Consider the following 22,863-nt stretch of genomic DNA (forward strand, 5'->3'; position numbering starts at 1 on the left):
GAATTTAAGTCCCATAGAGTTAAAATTGACACTCAACCAGTTGTTAAGCAACAAGGGAACAGGAAACAAGGCAACGCTGAATGCATGTTAATGATCACTGAAGTCTTTGCTAATGGCGTTTGAACCTCCTTGGAGTAGTCTCTTTGTTTTCAGCACAACGAGATGCGTTTCTCTGCAGTTTTTAGCTAGCAAGATATCCACTCCCATTTGCAGCATCACAAAAGTGCTCCTGCAAAAAACAAACAAACAAATATCAGGATAATTTCATATCTTTTTATCAGGTAAAATGAGAAAATATCAAAACTTGACCCAAAACTGAAAATTCTGTCAAAATTTATTTATACACATTGTTCCACACCTGTAGCACCTTCTATTTTGAATAATCTATGAAAAATGTATTTATATATATATATATATATATATATATATATATATATATATATATATATATATATATATTATATTTCATATAATGGCAGAGTATGGTGGTTGACATCAAACTTTTAAAAAAGACGCAAAGATATCACAGAGTGGTCCATTGCGTTTCTGTGCTGTATTTTCTGTGGGTATACAATAATGTTTGGATAAGGTAAACAAACTGAAATATAACACATTATTTAGCAAATAATCCTGACTTGGTGGTAAATTTCTGTGTGTTCATGAGACTTTATCAGCGCAGCAGTTCACTACGACTTCTATGTGCTTTATATGCACTAATAAACAGCCAATGTGTTAATAATAGGCATGCTAATAAGCAACTGGTTAATAAGAAGAACTGGTTACTTGTTAATTTCATATTTGTCCATTAATTTATTGTTACAATTTTACTACACAATTGACTGTTTTTACAGTTTTCAATGTCTATTTATTTGTCAGTTTAGATATGTAATAGATTGACAGATTGATAACCGATTCCTTCATTTTATTTTAAGTGGCACTTCTAGTCCACTTAAAGCCCCATTTTCAGCAGCCATTTCTCCTGTGCATGAAAACCTTGTACATAATTCTTATGAAATTCTTCAAATGTGCTGATTTGGTGCTTGGTAATTTTATAGAAACAGTAAAGAGATGACTCTGGAATGTTAAGTTACAAAGAAATAAGAATAAAATGGTATGGCTTAAAGATGTGAAGTGGGTGGATGAATCTAGTGTTAAACTGCTGTGCATATAGTCTGATTTATAAACACCTATAAGATGTTCAATAAAAAGCAAAAGATGAAACTCCAGAATCTCTTAATACACTTTCTACATCTGCACTGTTGTCATTGCTTTAAGTGGAGTCAGCAGCTGAATACGGTTGACTAGTGTTGGGTGGGAAGATAGGGGATTCTGGGAGATGTACTATATCACTGTACTATAGATGTACTATACTATATGAGCTTATTTGAGTTTCATTCTAAAGGACACTGCCATCCGGTTTACAAGTCAGTATAAAGCTGCTTTATAGATTAAACTCCTTCCATAATTGATGGACTTTAAAGTTATTGAACCAAACTGAATCAATGATGAACTGATTTCAGCTGAATTATTACTACAGTATTTACTATTGTCTTGACAATAGTCACCTCTGTGATTTTAGATTGTTGTGGGGTGTTCTGATTGATTACAGAATCAGTCAGAGATATCAAATCAGTACAATATATCCAATTTTCGAAGTTAGATTTTAGTGTAAAAGATGCATACTTGACCTTGAAAACTACATAGTATGGAGTGTATAAACACACCACACTACAGTCTCATCTGGTTACAGAAGAGCCCTGATCTTCTTGCAACATTTCCTTAAGTATTCAGACCAAGACAAACATCCCCCAAATGGAGACAGGAACTCACAATTAGAATTTGCATTGCTCAAGTTTTGCGGTGCATTCCAAACAGGATAATAAACCAAAGTGAACTTCGGAGTGAAAACCATCATGGCGCCATTTTGAAGGGCATACCAAACTGAAGTGCTCAAAACTGGCCACTTTAAAATCCCTTTGAAATTGAAGGATTTCAAAGGATACAACTGATGGACACTTTGGGCTCCCATAATCTTTTGTGCAGATTCTTACCTTGCAGTCTGTGTGGATCCTGATGCCCTAGTGTAATGACCAGGACACTATACTGTTAAAAGCACCATCCTTCGGATGAGACATTAAACTGAGGTCCTGACTCTCTGTGGTCATTAAAAATTCCAGAAGCCAAATTTCCCCATTGGCCTCTGACCATCATGGCTTTCTAATAATCCCCATACACTGATTGGCTTCATCACTCTGTCTCCTCTCCACCAATAAGCTGGTGTGTGGTGGGCATTCTGGTGCAATATGGCTGCCGTCGTATCATCCACCTGCTGCACATTGGTGGTGGTTGAGGAGATTCCCCCCTTTCATGCAAAGCGCTTTGAGTACCCAGAAAAGCGCTATATAAATGTAACAAATTATTATTTATTAATAATAGGGATGAGCCCTTCCAAATGGAACACAGGGCTAGATGTTGAGAGTTTGCAGGTGGTAATTAGCATGAAAAACACTAGGAAATGACACACCCTCTACAGTGAGTAAAATATACAATCATAGGATCTGTATCACCTTTTAGTCTGCTTCTTGCAAGATTGAGACCATTATACAAGTCGACTTGAGACAATTCAGTTGATACTGTTGTCTGTGTCTGTATCTCAGAAGATCAGAGTGTCATGCAGTTCAAGTCTTACAGTGGCTTTGTTTTCTGAGGTGATAATTTACTGTGGAAAGGATTCTCTCTCCATGCCTCATCAAGCTGCTGCCGCTTCCTGACTAATGGTCTTTCATGTCTTATGTTGCATCATTTTTCATTTCCACATGGCCCAGCAGAGCAGCCTAACTTCATATGAGGACCTAATTCATTTGAGAGTGTAAAGAAGGGTGCAGTGTAGAGTATTGATTATCCTTTCTTTGAAAGCTGCCATCCACCTGAAGGAAAAGGGTTTTGTACTGACAGATATTATTTAACAAGTAGATGCATGCTCATGATCACCAACAGAGCATAAAAACTGGTACAACTTGCTGACCAGTTCTTCTTTCAAATGAAGCTTGCTGGTAAAGTAAGTTGTAGGTTAAGTGTCACCACGGATTAAAAAAATTATATTTCAGTTAATTACAATACTGCAATAAACGTGATACAGTAAACAATGTATGCAGTAAAAATAATGAAAATAAACTTCTTTAATTTAAGTTGTCCTTTCAGGCTTTAAGTACAATAAATATACAGAAGGCAAGCTAGTGTAGACAGTTCAATTCACAAACTAATGACTCTTATGAGCTGGACAAGTTTAGTTTTATTAAATACAAATACATAAATAAATAAAGGTAAATATCTTGATCCTCAAAACAAATGGTTTCTTTTAATGAATAGTACAAAAAATAGGAATTACTAATTTGCAAGAGCATTACCAGAGGCACGAACAGTGAGTCTAGTACAGGAGGACCAGAGTTGTCGGGGGACAATTGTTTTGCTATTATAAAATCTTTATAATAGCAAAACAACTGCAGTTGTTTGTTTTGCTATTATAAGCAAAACATACTCCAATAAATCAAATTGAGAGCTTGAAAATCAGAATCAAAGCAGGAAATGGCTGGGGATGCTATGCCAATCTTCTGTATCAAGGAGAACCACTGTGGTACACATGCCCCCATCTGGCTGAATGGCAGTCACCCTCAGCCTAGTGACGGCATGTCACCCTCCCTGCAGGTGCTAGCTTCAATAATAACTGCTGTCACTAGACAGCTAGTGTGGATGTGAAGGCATGTGCTAAAGGTTACTATGTCTACCGCCTGCCCCGACCATCTGTCTGCTTCCACGTCTACTCTGGCCGTAAATCTCCCTCTTGCCTCATTGGGTCTTTCTAACACACTGGATAAATCAGACTTCCATCAGACTGTTTTGTTATGTGTGTCGCCATAGTTTTCTATGACATATGTGATGAGGGGGAGTGTAACGGAGCTGACTGTCCTGTCGAGACAGAATGCCACTGTTCTGAGGGGAACGATTCTAGGCCCTGATGCACAGACATGTCTGGGTGAGTAACAAGCCTGGCCAAGACAATGCTTATAGAGCAGAATAATTATTTTCTGGATAGACTGAGAGTGGAGACCTCAAGACTGTTGAAAGGTGAAATTGAGAAACAATCCACTAATGTACAGTACTGTAAAAAGTCAGCCAGCAAAATCAATGCTTTTAATAGTGAAAAATGCTAATTATGCAGCAGCTTTCAAGGGGAACATTTTTTAAAGTAATTTCTGTAGGTAATGTTCAGGATACAATCTGCTGAAGTTTTCCTCGAAGACAAAATGCTCATGTCTGGAGCTGTTGCTATAGTTACCTCTCAGAAAGATGTGTAACTTATGTTCACAATTAAGGATATGTGAACAGCTAGAGGCAAAGGATAAATAGAAGTTTATGGCAAGACTGTATAGGGTGTGGGGGTCCAATCCTGTTCCTGGAGGTCCTGCAGATTTAGCTCCAATATAATTAAACACACCTGAAGCAGCAGATCAAGGTCTTCAGGATTACTAGAACACTCCAGGACAGGGTTGCCAAGGTTGCCAGGTCTGCGAAACAAAAACAGACTAATTGCAATTCAAAACTACCCTAATAGCAATTTTTCTATGGTTTTCCCATCTTTTGGAGGTCCCCTCCATCAAAATTACATTCCTTGTGATTGCCTTAACCTGCAAAAAAAAGTGGCAAAAGTGTCAAATTAGCCCAATTCCGTAGTAATACTGGAGACTTAGTAACACTAATTCAGGCTTTGTTGGAGCAGGACGTTCTCTAGGAGCAGGATTGGACACCCATGGTATGGGCCCAAGTATTCTACACACTCTGACACACTTTTAAAAAATAAAATAAAAAGACGTTCCAACTTTTAGTTGGACTTGGGGGCCTGGGGGATTCAAGCCCTAATTGCAAGGTTTAGACCTCTCAAACCCTTCCTTAATTTGCAGAAGGAACATGGTAGATGAAGCAGCCCTACTTCACAAAATGGTTAGAGAAAGGTGTCAACTCCAAATTCTGTAATGAACAATGAACAAATGTGAGAAAGACAATGGAGGATGTGCACAAATATGTATCAACACCAAGGGCTCTCGTCGTTGTGAGTGTGGACCAAGTAAAATACTGGACGTGGACAAGAAGAGCTGTAAAGGTAAGAACATGGTAAAACAGAACATCTTGAATATGGGTAGACTTTCAATGCATTGTGGTTTCTGTGGTTCTGTGTACAGACTGCTGGCTGTGACAACGTAAATAGAGGCTGTAGTCATGGATGCTCCTCAGAGGACGACTCATATTACTGTCATTGTCCCCAGGGTCTGATGTTGGGAGATGACAAACCGACCTGTCAGGGTGAGCTGAACTTATCTTTCTTGCCTTTTGCCCCTTTTCTGTCAAGGGTTTGTAGATTTCACTTTGACGTTTTGTTTGTTTGTGTGTTTTGTGTGCAGTCCCTGTGCAGTGTGATCCTAGTTCCATACAGGTCTCGGTTCCCAAAGACTTGGTGGGAGGGCTTGAATGCTTCCTATCTAACACTTCCTGCCAGAGCATTTCCAATGGCACCCACATTAACCTCCACTTTAGTCTGAAAACATGTGGTTCTGTGGTCCAGGAAAAAATTATGGATCAGTCATGCATAAGAGGTCCATAAAGCATTTTTTAATGTGATGCAACTTATGGCAATAATAGCCAATTATAATAGAGCCAGAAAGAACTGGGGAATACTGTGATGTTGCAGAGGGTGAACTTGACCCTCATTCTGGTCAAAAATTCTCCTCAAAAGTACTTGCCAATAATGTTCCTTCAAAATTTGAAGCTTGCATCCAGGTCTGGATCTGTAACACCTACTTTTCAGAATCCAACCCTAATGGATAAAATCAAATCCTAGCTTCCATATTTATCCTCATTCTTTCATTACTGAAGTAAAATAGGTGGTGAATACCATTACATGTTGAGTTATAAAAGAATTGATAGTTCTCTAGGAATGTAGTGGAAAATCATCATCTTCCTTATCCTCTTCTCCAGGTCATTGAGGACAAAATTGTTGGCACCAGCTACCTGCCCAGTCTGCACAACTGTTTTGGCCACACCTGGCCCCAAAGCTGAGCAAGCCTTAAAATATTACTTTATCAAAGATGGGTAGGTATTTAAAATAATTAAAATATGAAGGCATATTGTTCTGTACACTCAATACCATTCTGCATGCTCCATGACTGTTGCTATAAGTGATTTCAGACATTTTGCTTAGTTCAACAAGCCACAGAATTAGATCACCCTAACCCTTCTACCACAATATTTCTCTCCAAAACCTGAATACTTTAGCAGATAACCTAACAGATTAAAGAAGCAAATAGTGTGTTCTGATTGGGTGGCTCCCCTGACAGTTTGATACCTGTGTTTAGCCCCTAGGGCTGTCACAGAGGCAGGCGTGATTTCTCAGGGCACCCTTGTTTTCAGTGTCATATCTGTGAGGTTGTGGTACAATTTATCCATAGTATCTTGATGAGCAATTGGCCTTTAATGGCCTTATATTTATCAGTTACATTTCAGATGATACGGTGCATCAGCTTGCGGCTAAAGACCAGCTTTCCAAACACTACCAGGTCCCTGTCTTCAAGTTCATTGTTAAGGACAACAGAGTGAGTAGGGAACAGGTGCATGCTGGGAAATTCAGCTGCCTGGTTTGTCCTATGAATGTGCTTTTATGTGCTAATGGACCAGCTATTATTAATACTGTGTGTGTATTAGGAGGTGTTTCTTCATAGACGTTTGCTGGTGTGTGGGTAGGAACAACAGGAATCTCGCTGCTGAATGCGTTTGAGGAGAGATCTCTGGACTGATCAACACCAAGAGCAACATGTACTGTCCAGTGGACCCATTCATATACTGCCAGATCCATGAGACCACACGTCTATGAAATCACTTACCCACAATTCCATCTACAGGCTACTTTACTTCCTTACAACACATCCATACGGCATACATTGTATGCAGTAAGCTTACATTTATGAGTTGTATAAGTTGCTTCTTTCCACTACTTTTGACAGTTATATTTACTATATGAAGCTCATCTGCCTCACTAGAAATAAATGTCTTTCTATGTGCATGCATCTAGGTGATGTATTGTGCATGCAGTATAAGCCTATAGGTATTTCAGCTTTGACAGTTTTGAATGTCTAATTTGCATACACATTTTACTGAGGTAAATAAAATGATTTTAAAGCCAATAAAATTATTTTTTGTCACAGTCTGTAGTCATATTATCTCTCATAGTGCAATAACCATTCCTGTGTTACTGTTCAACACCCATTCTGCATTTATTTACTTTTAAAACAAAACCCAAATAAAACTACTTGGTGAACATTTCAGTTTTCAGCACATGATATTCAGAAAATCACACATTTGCATTAATATTACTACCCTACTGAGATTCAACCCTCATAACATTTTGATTATTTCTGCATAAAACAATGCTAGTTAGGAAATTAACTATTAATTTAAATTTTGTTTTGCAGAGGAAATTCTATTTTAGTGAATTTCTCTCTGAGACCTTACGTCACAGTTTTAAGTCTGGATGTTCTGTACAGAGCACATTCACGGCTTTTCAGAGATACCAAATGTTTGGAAATTTCCCCATGACCACTCCCTGTCCTTGGTCATCAAAAATGGCCGACAATTATTTTTATTTTCTTAAACAGGACTTTTTAATGTCCTGGTGTCCTTTACAGGGGTCATGGCATTACATATGAATAAAATATAATTTTTCGAAAAGGTTATTTTTGCCTTTTCTTATGGTCTAAACAATCACATTACATTATTTTTGTGTTTTTTTTTTGTATTAGTCAGGAAGATATTTTATTTATTTATTTGTTATTTATTTTATTTATTTATTTGTAACTTATTTAATTTATTTAGGGAATTTTATTTATTTATTTCTTTTTTAGTTTTTGCTGAACTAAAACTAACCCACTAACACCAGTTCAAGGGTTAGCAGGCGAACTTGTCAAGATTATGTAAAGGCAACCACCCCCCCACCAAAAACAAAATATGGATGAAAATTTCTATTTTTAGGATCAATACAGTTGTTTGAATGTTTGCTTGCTTACTTTGTGACATTTTTAGGAAGATTAGTCTAATTTCTACAACACTGTCATTGCGATTATGCAAAAAAAAAAAAAAAAAAAAAACATGATCTTTTGTTGCAAATATTTTATTTAAATTGGTAAATGTAAATGAATAGCATGTATACATTGCAGTAGCATGTCATATACCACATTTAATGTATGCTGATAATAATTACAATTAATATAAAATAATAATAATATTGATAAATAAAATAACTATATTAAACTAATGAGAATCCAATAACAACCAACACTGTTGTGCATTGCAGTAAATCTGCTGAAAAGTTTCTTTTCAATTTTCTAGTGAAATGTGACCAATGTGTGTCTTAATGAGATTCATCCTAATACTGACCCCTAGTGTGGAGTAGTTTAAACATGTAAAGTGTTTATATGTGTTGAAGGTGGTGTGTTTTTTTGGTTTGTAGGTCTTCACAGTTCATCCTTCTCTTCTCCTTCACAATAGCAGGATGCCCTCTGGCCATTCATGAAGGGCCTGCAGCCCAAAGTCCACACAGTGTTATACATTGTGTCTGCAAAGGTCTCACAGGCTGTGGGAGAAAAAGGCCATGATGGGAATTTGTCTGGTGTACAAAAGTGCTATTGCAAATGACAATCCATGTAAACAATCAAAAATATTGGTTAACCATAATAGATAATGGATCTGTTGTAAAAGATCTGTTGTAAAAATAATAATTAAATATAGCGTGTGTGTGTGTGTGTTCCATACCTTCGACTTTTGACATGAGGCCCAGACTCTTCTTCAGGTCACCACAGATGCTATGGAGGCACCAGCGGAATTTGGTGTCACAGCGGTACTTGTTAGAGCCACAGGTTTCATAGCAAATGTCTAGCTGATTACAACATTTGGTCATGGCCGGGACACCCATATCAAACTGTAGAGTAACAGCAAATTGCAGAACATGAGCTTTAAAAAATTCACACTTCACTGTTAAAACACAAACAACCAAATGCAGCTCAGACACAGAAAGAACTTGTTAGTCACAAAAAATGGAACAGGCTATGTGACTTCATCCTTTCAACGTCCCTCTCACATTAAAATGAATTAATGAAGAGTGTGTATGTATGGTACTACCCAAACTATAATATATATATATGCCAGGAATTAAATGCATCATACAATTTTAAACAATATCTATCAAATGTGTCAATCTTTGCCGTGAAAAAGTTAAAGACTCCTGCCTTAGTTATAGCCAAGGTTATTTAAGGGATGCATTGAAGGAGCATGGTTAGAGTCGCGTCGTATTTCGTAAAGTTGAAACAAGAAGAGAATTACATTTGTCACCCATAGAGGAGGATTGCTTTCTGATTGAACAGCTTAACTTCAAAGTTGAAATTTATTCAAGATCCAGAAATTGCACAGAGGGCTGTCAATGAGTCTTTGTGTGGAAAGTAATCGGCACACTTGCGTTCCTCTTTCCTGACAGAAGTCCCATCAGCGCTTTGGCTGAATGCCAAACTCAACCTTTTGGATGTTCACCTCGTCTGTGCTAGTCTCTCAATTTAGGACCACCATATCTGAAATTGTGCTGGCCTGTGCAATACTAGTCACGCAGACCCAGACTTTTAACTTAATGTCATTAGTCCACATTGCAACCTACTATGGCCGAGAACCACCCACTGACTGAGTCTGATGTGAAACAATCAAACTACGTTTGTCACAGTTAGGGGTTTATTTGAAATGTATATATTCTATTATATTCTATTACATAATATTATATAATACTATATTATATTTACATTAGTTGAGATAATGGGTTACACTTTAGTTTAGGGACCAATTCTCACTATTAACTAGTTGCTTATTAGAACGCATATTTTCATATTGGCTATTCATTTCTACTTATAAAGCACGTATTAATGGCTTATTCTGCATGACCAGAGTTTAGATCCCTTAATCCTACCCCATACCTAAACTTACTATTAATAAGCATTAAATTAGGACTTTATTGAGACAGAGGTCATAGTTAGTAGTTACTGAGAATTGGTCCCTAAATGAAAGTGCAACCAGATAAGTTGTAATAAATGAAAAGAGTATCTAGTTTACTTACCACTAACCTGGAAGTGAGATATCTACAAGCATTTTTGAAGGCAAGCATTATTGTATAGAAATTTCACTGTACTTTGAACCCTAAAGTCATCGGTCAGTGCTTTTCTCCATTAAACATGCAGGGCTGTCTCTGTTTTATCAAGTATCAGATACAAAATGTATGAAACTTAAATGTTAAGAGGTGGTTTTGGATGGATATTTTATATATAACTTTGATTAATTGACCAGTCCACATTTCATTAGCAGGATTCCCACAGGTCATGCATAGGGACAGAACAAACAGTATCAAATCTTCAAGGTGACAGATTGGGCATTGCTTAATGTTAGTAGAAATAAAAAGACACATACACTGTTAGGTACCTGGAAGCCAAGCAGTGAGGTGCTACAACCATCAGGCTCTGGCATTTGATAGCCAACACGAGGCTGAGGAGCTTTACCTGAAAAACAGAAATAATACTTTATAATATATCATATCTTTAATATGTGATTAACATAAAGTTGTTGTTGACCTTTATTGGAATATATTTAATATAACAGTAGCTTTGAGAGCTTTATGTGGGAGAAAATCAGAAGCAGTTACACATTGCATTATAAGTGGGTCCACTTATAAAGAACCAAAAACATAGTTTTCCATGAATATTTTCCTGGATGACTCTGGACTAATTTGGCTTCACACTGTTTCATAAGTTACAGTATTCAACTTTGGTTACCTAAAATAAATAAAAGGTACCATGCAAAAAACTGAATCTAAACATATAAAACCCATGTTGTTCTCTCCGATTTTATTTACCCACTACAGTTCATTCAGTATATATACTTTTCTTATACATTTATTTAAAAGTATCTATTGTGGAAATGTGATCTTCCGATTGAACTGAAGGTACAGTTGTGTATCGCTTGCATAGCTATTCAAAACTTTACAAATTTGTTCATAAAATTACTTCAATGTAACAAATAGAATTAAAACAGCAGAGGTCCTAAAACAGAACCCTAGGTAACTCCAGCGTCAGTAAATGTGAAATATTTATGATCAAGGTTTTTATTTTTTTATTTTTTTATCATGATATACGTCATTCATTTCTATGTGACAGTTTTTTTTAAGCTGTTTAATCATTTATTAAACATATATGGCTCATAGGTGTTAATTTATCCAAGAAGTATTATAAGCAAGTGAGATTTTCTTGCTACAGTATGTCCTGTAGGGTGAAAAGATTTCCATGTTTGATAATTAATTAAGTTAATTTGTACTCAATTAACAGTCAAAGGCTAAGCAAAAACAAGCAAGTCTGACATTCTAGAAATAAATCAGTAATATAAAAGAGTCAGGAGATAAATAAAGTGCTCCCTAATTTCCCAGGCATAAACATATGAAATGCTCTGATTCTTTACTGTCATCAGCAGAATGGTGTGATCGTCTTGCTCAATGCCACACCATGTCAGTCAACATGAGGAGTGAGAACAGATCAGTGAGGGCATGTTTTACTTAAAAAGCCGATAGAGAGCCATGTCCTGTGAATGATCCCTTTTGCATTTAAATGATTATTCTCAAATCATTAAATTAAATTCTAATGTATTTAGTTTTGCATTAGTAGAGTCAGTTATAAACACTATATGCAGAGGGTAAAGAACAATAAACATTTCTTTCAATTAGCTGTATATTCATGCATATTCAGTCATTATTCACCTTCTTTACTGTTGTTGTTTTTCCATTGGAAACACAGAACGAAAAGTTTTGAAGAATACACAGTACACAATCTTCTCATTTCCGTGACAATTTATAATGACTACATCTGCCAAGCTTTAAAAAAAAGCAAAAAGCAAAAAAAAAAGCATATACTAAAAGTATGTATGCTTCTTTTTGGAGATTGAAATACTTTTTCTGAGCTTTTAATGTACAGACTCACATCCTTTTTCATTCTAGAGCAGAAGGAAAGGTTAAAGTCTTCGCCCAAAGCATACAGTGTGATAGAGATCTTAAAAGTTTTTAGAATGCACACAGAGCAAAGAATAAAATACAAAGACTATTCCACTAAAACACAAATACTGTTTCACTTACCATATCTACAGCGGTACTGACATACACCATCCCGACCTCCCATCAGCTCCAGTAAGGAGTCAAAATACCCATTCACTGCCTGGAAACTCCCTCTGATAGAACCGAAACCCCAGTCCAACTCATCCTCCGATTCTTGAGTGGAGCTCTGGGTCTCTGCAGGTTTTCCCTCTAAAGGGGCATCTGCCATCAAAATGTTTTCTGCCTGGTTCTCCCCATTTGCAGGAACATCTGGGGTTTCACCAGCCTGAGCTTCAGGTAAAACAGACCCGTCAGCTGGAGAATCCATTGCAGCTGCATCATCAGAAGCCTGGATAAGGGTGGCAGCCAAGCATGTGGAGATACATAGCAGGAGCAGTGTCAACGGACGTAGAAACATGATGTGGCCCTGGGTCCTATGAGGTCTGTAGGGTCCAAGAAGAAGGGGAGACCGATAAAGCCAAAGGGCTTAGAAGAAAGAGTGAGCAGCACAAATAGACTTTGCTGATAGAGCCTCGTGGAAGGGACTTTGACCTGTGATTAGATCAAGCAGACAGCAAGGCATTGATTGGTGCTAAGGTTAAAGGTAAGGTCCAATCTCTTGCTGAGGATTGTTCTCTGCTTGAGTCACACTCACCCTTTGTAATCAACTTTTTTTTTTTTTTTTGATTACCTGCAGTTCACACTTTGCCTGGAAAAGGCTTTCTTCTCTCACACAATAATTTTATCTAGTTCTTGTGTTTCAACTATTGACAGACTATTAGTATTCTTAAAATCCTATATCGTGCTCATCTTTTTGGTTAAACAAAATTTCTGTGAGGCATATTGATTGCATGAATGAAGTAATACTGGATTGCAAGGCTATGATAAGATTTATGGCTCAATAACATGCCATTTATTTTCTTTGTCCTGTGTATTAATATAATAGTATTAATATATTTTAAAACGAAATACACTACAGAGACCCGAATCTAATGTATGGTGAAAATGTTTTTAATTTCTGAAATTAAAATTCTTTTTGATATTTTTGGGAAGCATAAAAGTTAGTTTAGTCAGAAAAGACATAACAGGCTAAAGGTTTGGAAAGAGTTGAATGGATTCTCTTTGAAAATATGAGGTTGTTTATTTGGATTTAGAACACTAGGTTTGTACATTATTAATATTTGACTGACATTTATTAATCTCTTCAGTATGCACTTATGCTGTATAGTTGTTAAAGAGGTGTGTCTGCTGCTGATGTGCAGTTGTTCACACACTTTCTTATCACATGGACTGCAATGTCACTGATTTCAAACGTGATTTCAAACTGTTTCTCACACCAAGCATCACATGGATACAGAGGATTTAAATAAAAAATAAGATACTTTCATGATCATTTTATTTAATGCTTGTGCATGACAGCATACTAATAAAAATGATGTGCCCCCACTCTCTATTATAGATCAGTGTGTGACCCATGGTAAACCAACTAAATATTACATGATAATGGTTAAATGATCTCTCTCTCTTTTCACGTAAGGATTCTAAGATTTTTTGTACCAAGAATAATAATATACAATTTAATACAATTATAATTAAGCACAGTTTAATTTACTTGACTGATTTGCCTAATTTTGGAATTATAATGTTTCATTCTGTTTTGACTTGCCATTTCAAAGACTACATTTTAACAATACTACACTTCATTAAAATGTGTGTGTGATCATTTAACCATTATCATGCAATATTGTATTTATCTTTTTTTATCATGGGTCACATAATATGCTGCCAGATCTCAGCCTGATTTGGTCCACACTCCTCCCACCAACAATCGGCCCTCATATTGTTTGCCGTGATCCACGCCGTGCCACCATTGCCACACATGGCCCAGCTCTGGCTGAAAGGGTACATGCCATTGTTGACAGGAGGCCAGCAGTGCCAGCTTGAGGCCACATTTGGGCCAAGTCCGTTTGTTATGTGGGTTGGCCCACATGGACCTGGTTCCCGAAATCTAATGTTCTTCGTAACAGCACCTTCCCTGGCAGATTTCTCCGAGGAAGGCACCTGCGTCCAGACCTCTGGAAACTTCATGTCTGGTCCTTGGACTTGATGCAGAGGTTCTACGTGACCTACCCCAGGGGGTAGTTAATACCATCACTGCAGCATCACTTGGTACTAAAGCACTATCCACAAGACAAGTTTACGTCTAGAAGTGGAACCGGTTCATCGAGTGGTGTTCTTCTCATAGAATATGCCTGATCAGAGCCGTGCATAGTTTTTGCAGCAGGGGTTGGGGTGAAGGCTGTCTCCCTCCACCTTTAAAGTCTATGTTGTTGGAATTGCTGCCAATCACGACCCTGTGGAAGTGAAGTAGGTAGGTAAGCATGGTCATCAGGTTCCTTAGGGGGATGAAAAGATTTAATCTTCCCTACCCCACCTCTATACCTTCTTACAGCAGGGCCCATTTGAGCCTTTGCAGTCAGTTGAACTGAAGTTTTTGTCAATGAAAACCCTGCTCCTGCTTGCACTGGCCTCCATCAAGAGGGTAAGGGACCTGCCAGCATTTTTGGTCAACAAATTGTGCGTTGAGTTTGGGCCGGCTGACTCCCAGGTAATCCTGAGGCCCCGGCCCATCTATGTGTCCAAGGTTCCCATTAATCCCTTCACGGATCAGGTGGTGACCTGCAAGCACTGCCCCCAGAGGAGGCAGGCTGGGTCTAGCTTTGCCCATCCGAGACTTAAGAAGGAACGTAGATGGGACTCTTTGTCTGTTACAGAGGCTGGCAGAAGGCGAATGACAATTCTAAACAGCGGATAGCTTACTGGAGAGTAGTCGCCACCACCATGGCTTATCAGGCACAGGGGTTGCCCTGCTCGCTTCTACTTTGGTGCTGGCTCATGGCACCTCACTGATGATATTCGTAGAGCTGCAGGCTGGACGACCCCCAAACGTGTTTGCTAGATTCTATAGCCTTTGTGTGGAGCTGGTATCCTCCTGTGTTCTCACCTCAAATGGGTAGAAGCATTGAGAGACCCGGATAAGTGGTGGCTTGCTAAAACCGCTCCAGAGAGTTTGTACTGTAGACCTTTCGAGCTTCGGTAGCCAGACGTGGCAGAATGTCCAGAGCCAGGCCCTCACTCAATGAATCTCTGAGAACCGGTAGAGGGCTTGGTTCCATACGTAGGGACCTAAGTGGATCCCATATGTGTAAAGTATACGGAATAGCCTCAGAGCCTGTGTTTCTCCGGCAGGCTTTCTGCCATTTCCCAAGAAAGCTACAATCACCTCTAATCATTCCCATGTACCTAAACAGGTGTTCATATGTGCTTCCGAACCTCCTTCAGGAAGGATGAGGCTTTTGCAATGTTCCTGTTTCAAGTGGAACGGTTATGTTTTCTCAGTGTTGTCCAGTCTCAATGAGTGAGTAGGACTATGACAACAGTGACTAACCTACTTGTTGTGAGCCCGGCCTACACTGAGAAGGGGGGCAAAGGATATTCGCACAAGACACTGGAAGGGGCAACATTAATGGGGTTTTGGTAGGGATCCCAATTTGTCAGTCATTACTGACGTGACGTCGAGAGTGACCGAATTAAAGGGAACATCTCAGTTTATGTATGTAACTCTCATTCCCTGAGAGGGGATACGGAGAGATCACGTCTCATCGCCACAGCTGCTGTGCCACAGCGTAAACCTGGTGTGCGTTACACCTGCTTCCTAATTATGCTCACGCTGTGATCAGCTGGATGCAATAACCACATGCCAATGTGCTTTGGCTCATTGAGTTACACTCGAAGTGGATTGGTCTCTTTAAGCGAGATCTCAATTTGTCAGGCATTACCGACGTGACGTCTCCATTCCCTCCTTTAAGGAACAAGAGTTTTGTTTGGCCAATAGATGCCGGTAAGCACAAAAGATTTAGAATGGATTGCTCACAGCTTCAGCACTGAAGCTATGATTAGTAGTTTATCTCACACCTGGATTTCAAAAGTTTCTTTATAAAAGCAGTTCTGATTCACTCTTGTGTCCTATATTAAAAATAACTTTTTTATTTTTCTTTTTGCATAGCTTTATGTGCTTACCATGTTTCCCCTGCTGTTAAAATGTGGTAAGACACACACCCTGATGTAATGAAAACCTTTCATGTCATCCAGAATAATTATAGTTGTAAACATAATGTTGATCTTAATTAAGAAAATTAAGCTGAAGCTGATTTACCCGTAGTTGTTCATGATATACATTCAAAGGTAAGATGGGCTATTTGGACACTTGTGTAACATGTTCAGGTACAGTATTGTTCAAAATAATAGCAGTACAATGTGACTAACCAGAATAATCAAGGTTTTTAGTATATTTTTTATTGCTACGTGGCAAACAAGTTACCAGTAGGTTCAGTAGATTGTCAGAAAACAAACAAGACCCAGCATTCATGATATGCACGCTCTTAAGGCTGTGCAATTGGGCAATTAGTTGAAAGGGGTGTGTTCAAAAAAATAGCAGTGTCTACCTTTGACTGTACAAACTCAAAACTATTTTGTACAAACATTTTTTTTTTTCTGGGATTTAGCAATCCTGTGAATCACTAAACTAATATTTAGTTGTATGACCACAGTTTTTTAAAACTGCTTGACATCTGTGTGGCATGGAGTCAACCAACTTGTGGCACCTCTCAGCTGTTATTCCACTCCATGATTCTTTAACAACATTCCACAATTCATTCACATTTCTTGGTTTTGCTTCAGAAACAGCATTTTTGATATCACCCCACAAGTTCTCAATTGGATTAAGGTCTGGAGATTGGGCTGGCCACTCCATAACATTAATTTTGTTGGTTTGGAACCAAGACTTTGCCCGTTTACTAGTGTGTTTTGGGTCATTGTCTTGTTGAAACAACCATTTCAAGGGCATGTCCTCTTCAGCATAGGGCAACATGACCTCTTCAAGTATTTTAACATATGCAAACTGATCCATGATCCCTGGTATGCGATAAATAGGCCCAACACCATAGTAGGAGAAACATGCCCATATCATGATGCTTGCACCTCCATGCTTCACTGTCTTCACTGTGTACTGTGGCTTGAATTCAGAGTTTGGGGGTCGTCTCACAAACTGCCTGTGGCCCTTGGACCCAAAAAGAACAATTTTACTCTCATCAGTCCACAAAATGTTCCTCCATTTCTCTTTAGGCCAGTTGATGTGTTCTTTGGCAAATTGTAACCTCTTCTGCACATGCCTTTTTTTTAACAGAGGGACTTTGCGGGGGATTCTTGAAAATAGATTAGCTTCACACAGACGTCTTCTAACTGTCACAGTACTTACAGGTAACTCCAGACTGTCTTTGATCATCCTGGAGGTGATCATTGGCTGAGCCTTTGCCATTCTGGTTATTCTTCTATCCATTTTGATGGTTGTCTTCCGTTTTCTTCCACGTCTCTCTGGTTTTGCTCTCCATTTTAAGGCATTGGAGATCATTTTAGCTGAACAGCCTATCATTTTTTGCACCTCTTTATAGGTTTTCCCCTCTCTAATCAACTTTTTAATCAAAGTACGCTGTTCTTCTGAACAATGTCTTGAACGACCCATTTTCCTCAGCTTTCAAATACATGTTCAACAAGTGTTGGCTTCATCCTTAAATAGGGGCCACCTGATTCACACCTGTTTCTTCACAAAATTGATGACCTCAGTGATTGAATGCCACACTGCTATTTTTTTGAACACACCCCTTTCAACTAATTCAACTAATTGCCCAATTGCACAGCCTTAAGAGCGTGCATATCATGAATGCTGGGTCTCATTTGTTTTCTGAGAATCTACTGAACCTACTGGTAACTTGTTTGCCACGTAGCAATAAAAAAATATACGAAAAACCTTGATTATTCTGGTTAGTCACATTGTACTGCTATTATTTTGAACAATACTGTAAAATCTTTGTGTTACTTTGCTAGGTGTACTTTGCCTGTGTGAAAACACACTGCCACCTGCTGAAAAAAATTCTGAACAACAGGCTTATGTTTATGTACTACTTTATTTTTGTGTAATACTATATATTAATTCCATCATTTCATATAATTGCACATAGTGCTGTTTCTATTTCAATATCCATGGCAAAGGAAGTAAATAAATAAATAAACATACATACATACATAAAAATTAGCAAAATACATATTACACAATTTGTATTCGGCAGAAATATTTAATAAAAATAATTACTGCTGCTCATATATTTAGAGTTGAGACATTTATCTCGGGCAACAGTGTGCAGTCTCTCTAAATGACCATTTGCTTTATTACATAATGCACAATTTGTTCTGTACAAAACAAAAATGCAAAACTTTGTATAAAAAATATAAGTTAATTTAAATTGAACTCCAATTAACAAAATAACAATTGGAATAATCAATAATTGTGTCAATAATAATATAATAGGAGCAATAATATTAATAACAAAGATAAAAGTCTCTAAACATAGTGCATATGAGGGGAACGACAACTGGTTGCGCATGATCTTGGGTGACTGAGGCGAGCAGTGCTGAACAGATCCTCTCAACTCTGACTCTGTAGTAAACTGGGTTGGCAGCATTACTCCAGAGTGAACACACACACACACACACACACACACTCGCATGGGATCAGAAAGTGCACGACTACCTAAGATAGCACCATTAGAATGTAGCTTACATCTCCAAACTCTACACACTCTACACACGTCGCATGCTGACACAACCATTGGAAGCCTTGATTAACATTCCCATATCCAATGGTGTACACCATTGGTACACTTAAAAAAAACGAACAGGAATCTAGAAGCAGTTTGTGACAATATTGATTACATTCAGTCCTGCAGTATTTACAGTGGGCCAGTCAGAGCTCTACATGGACTGCAGGTGCATCTTACAGATACAGAGGCAAACATTTTTGTTTGGTCGCAACTTGAAATTCAGCTTAGTCTGCATTTGACAACTTATAATGTAGATGAAATAAATCTTACTCTCCATAAGGTGCAATTGTCAGTGTCAGGTGCATTTTCAATTGCCCCTTCAATAAGCTCCGTCCCATTGGTTACTGTTCTTTGTTCTCACAAATTTGTACAGACTGTTCCGTAGAAACTGGAGCAGAATGTGCTCATAAAGTGGTGAAGAAATGTGACATTACAACGCATTATTCATCTGTTGATTATGTGTAAAGAAATGTTTGAATTTTACAGAAACAATAATCTTTGGAGACTGTGAATAATGTTGATTTGGGAATGAGAGTTACAAACTTTAATCCACAGTATGAACTTCTCATGGTTTATCAAAACGTGGAAGGGAATGTTATGCGTTTATTTTTCTGTTCTCATTATTAGTTTTAAGTGTTGTGGAAACATTTTTGTAAGATTTCTATCCAATTACTTTTAAACAATCCAAACATGCAGAAATCTTATGTACATTAGGAAAGAGGAACAGTTTGTCTGGTTTTATGGTGGATGCACTAGTTAGTAAGATGGGATTGGTTGGGTATTTTGAAGGTGGCTAGTCCACAGAGTTAAAGGGAGAGGACACCAAGAAATTAAAATTCAGCCATTATGTACTCTTTAAGTAAACCAATGGGCAAAGTCAGAAATGTACCAAAATAATAATTTTAATTTTGGATTATTTTTCACCAAACCATATCATATATGCCCTCAGAACATTTGGAAAATGTGATCAATCTGTGATCTTTTTATTTAATGTTTAAAGTTGATCGCAATTCATATTATTGCCATTATATGGATAAGCGTAACCAGCACTTTATAAATATTATTATTATTATCTCTCCTTCTGGTCTGAAAAAGAAAGAAGGTCATGCAGCACTAGAATAACAACAGACTTTTCATTTGTTTAGTGAAATGTAATTGAAGTCTGCAGCCTCTAAAAAAAATGTTTATACATGTCTCTAATGAATGTATTAGTATTTGTCTTTTTATTTCTCTACAGGTTCAGTCATTTATTTTTTATTTAATAATTTATTTATTTTGTATAAATTCATTTACAGATTTGGTGGAAATGTAGTACCTTAAATAATAATTTATAGTAATAAGAATAAAAAAAAATATCAGAAAATAATCAGAAATAGTTCCATAATGAATGTTTGCATAATCAAGCAATCAATTTGGTTGTGTAGATTTTCTTTTTTGAACAGATTTTGGGTAACCTTACTCACTCATGCAAACAATAATGACAACATATCTGCTGTCTGTTAAGTCATAATTTCTTTGTACACAGACAAGTTCTTATAGTGAAGATGTAAAGAGATGGTATAATTTTTCCCTCTTGAGGTTGAATTATAATGTTGGTAAAATCATAATTTAGCATTTCACAACCTCTCTTTTCACCCTATTCATTTTTTACTGTTTTTGAACATCCAACTGGTGTCCTGCAGTTGATGTCAAAAACTTGCATTGAATGAGCATTGGCAGATTAAGACTCTTTGGTGTCCCTTGGCAATGACAACTAGAGCCCATTAGCTCAAGTAATGACAATAATCCAATCTGTTAATCACTTCAGACTTCTAATGGCCAACAAAGAAAGTGTGTAGACTTTTTAGAGTCATTGTTGTCCTCCGCTCAACTTATACAGTGCTTAACAAATTGATTAGACCCAATGTATGGTTTGTGCCACAGCTGCACTAAACTAACAGTATTGGTGATTACCGAAATAATTTTTTGTATGTTTCTGTAATGGTTAATCCCCTAGTATGTATAAGCTCTTTAGCCACAGTCACATTTCTAATGCAAAAATATAATTATTGCTTTATTAATTTGTTTTATTGTTAATTATTGGAGTTTATAGGAATACAAAGATAGACTGCACAAAAGGTTAATCAAAAGCAAGTCTTTGGGAACAACTAGAAACTATGTGGAAGTCAATAACAACAGAGATTGTGGAAAAGTACATAAAAACAATGCCAGCAAAAATGCAAGCTGTTATTAAGGCCAAAGGAGGCCATTCAAAATAAAAATAAAATAGGCTATATAAGCAGCAAGTGATTAAAGAATATTCATTTGTTACAGATTATTATTTGCCTAATAAATGACAATAATTGTTTTGTTTAATTAATTTGTTAAGCACTGTATAAAGCTACATAGTTTTGTGAGTAAGTTTTCATGGTACAAAGGAAAGAGAAACATTTGATTCCTTATTTGACCCCTTTTAAATGTCAATAACACTATGAGCTTCAACGGGTTAAACTTCACATCAGGTTCTAAGATGCTGAAGATCTCAGTGAGGAACACCGTGACTTGTGTGTGACTCTCGTAAGGTTCAGAGTGAAACTTATGCCATCACAAAAGCTCTTTGATTTGGAAGGACACGCTTTAGGGGATTTTTGTTTTCAGCTCCATTCAGAATAGGCTGTATTTCTTCATTCAAGTACTGCAAAACATTTTTGCTCAAAATATTATATAAAACATCCATCAGACCACCAGAGCGATGGGTTTATCGTGCCTCATGCACCTTAACTGCAACTTAACATTCTTTCTGTCTGTCTTAAAAATGTATCCATTCAAGTAGCTTTGTGTACAACATTTGTGACCACAGCAGGATAAAAAAGTACCATTTTAAACTACACGAACCATCTTCTAGTTACGAGTCACCCAACCAGATCGTAACTCAGGTTCGTATTTAAGGCCTCTTCAAATGTAAGACCAGGAAAGAAACCGAGATAAATAAAAATAATCATCTAAATAAAAATATGCAGAAGCAACCTCCTAAGGAAAAGTACTGTCATTCTGCTGAAGTTATCCCACACAGAGTGGACTTGAGTCCCAAACATCAATGGGGGGAGCCCTGATGTCATTAGAGTGTACGCCTCCATCACCCACTGAGGTAACATTATGTTGTGTTTCTTTTTTCTGAATGTATCCATCCCTGCTTGCCCTCTGCGCTTTCTTCTGTCTCTACAGGATATGGGACTGTCCATAGGAAGTCCAGTGTGTCTGGCAGGGTGTACTGTAGGAGGCACTGTGGGACAGGTCCCAGGGATTTAATTGTCCACTTTTACTGGTCCACTGTCTGATGTTTTGCTCAGTTCAGCTTCGTCAGTGGAAGCCCACGCAGACGTGTCCTCTCCTTGCACGATTTGTTCCCATTGGGCCAGGTTTTCCCTGCAAACACAGGTAGCTTTTCACATTATCAATGCAAAAACAAAACAGTTGGTCAATAGTTTAAATGTGGCACAACATTCCACAAATTAAGTAAATAAAGTGAGAAATATCACACATATTTGCCTCTGAACTATTTTTTTTTTTAACATTATCATGAGAAATGTTTCTTGAGCAGCAAATCAGCATATTAAAATTATTTCTGAGGGATCATGTGACATACTGAAGATTGTAGTAATAATGCTGAAAACTCAGTTTTTTTATCACAGGGATAAACTGCATTCTAAAACATTTTAAAATAGAAAATCAGTATTTATTATTATTATTATTATTATTATTATTATTATTATTATATATTTTTTTAAATATTACATTTTATTCAGATTTGTTGTTGCATTTCTCAGTTGTGCCATTTGATTATAAATTATATGGTTAATGGTGATTTAATCAATGGTTACAGTTGCTGTGTTGAAACACTGCTTTTTAATTTATAATATAACTTGTAACTTGGATATAAATTGAATTAATTTATTT

The 22,863-nt window shown here is 37.3% G+C and overlaps 2 protein-coding genes and 1 pseudogene across 4 annotated transcripts in view; 1 reads left to right on the forward strand and 2 right to left on the reverse strand.

Annotated features, from left to right (window-relative positions):
* Nucleotides 1-3,585: 3,585 nt before the first annotated feature.
* LOC113113289 (oncoprotein-induced transcript 3 protein-like) lies at nt 3,586-5,656 on the forward strand (annotated as a pseudogene).
* A 2,543-nt stretch (nt 5,657-8,199) lies between these two features.
* On the reverse strand, nt 8,200-12,714 carry LOC113113022 (group XIIB secretory phospholipase A2-like protein). 2 transcript variants are annotated; one of them, XM_026279125.1, is made up of 4 exons: nt 12,254-12,714; nt 10,558-10,634; nt 8,857-9,022; nt 8,200-8,677 (listed from the first exon to the last, which is right to left on the reverse strand). In XM_026279125.1, the coding sequence occupies exons 1-4, from the start codon at nt 12,627-12,629 to the stop codon at nt 8,559-8,561; spliced, it is 738 nt and encodes a 245-aa protein (XP_026134910.1). In that variant the 5' UTR covers nt 12,630-12,714; the 3' UTR covers nt 8,200-8,558. The 2 variants fall into 2 exon arrangements, with proteins under 2 accessions (XP_026134910.1, XP_026134909.1); XM_026279124.1 differs by having other exon boundaries at nt 10,546-10,634.
* A 5,695-nt stretch (nt 12,715-18,409) lies between these two features.
* LOC113113024 (cAMP and cAMP-inhibited cGMP 3',5'-cyclic phosphodiesterase 10A-like) overlaps nt 18,410-22,863 on the reverse strand; it is a 126,151-nt gene continuing 121,697 nt past the window's right edge. For both annotated transcript variants that reach the window (XM_026279126.1, XM_026279127.1), the window contains exon 22: nt 18,410-22,332. In XM_026279126.1, coding sequence (XP_026134911.1) covers nt 22,212-22,332 — 121 coding nt within the window. In that variant the 3' untranslated portion in view covers nt 18,410-22,211. The remainder of the gene's footprint in view (nt 22,333-22,863) is intronic.

Source organism: Carassius auratus, chromosome 13, assembly GCF_003368295.1.
Source record: "Carassius auratus strain Wakin chromosome 13, ASM336829v1, whole genome shotgun sequence".
NCBI classification, from domain to species: domain Eukaryota; kingdom Metazoa; phylum Chordata; class Actinopteri; order Cypriniformes; family Cyprinidae; genus Carassius; species Carassius auratus.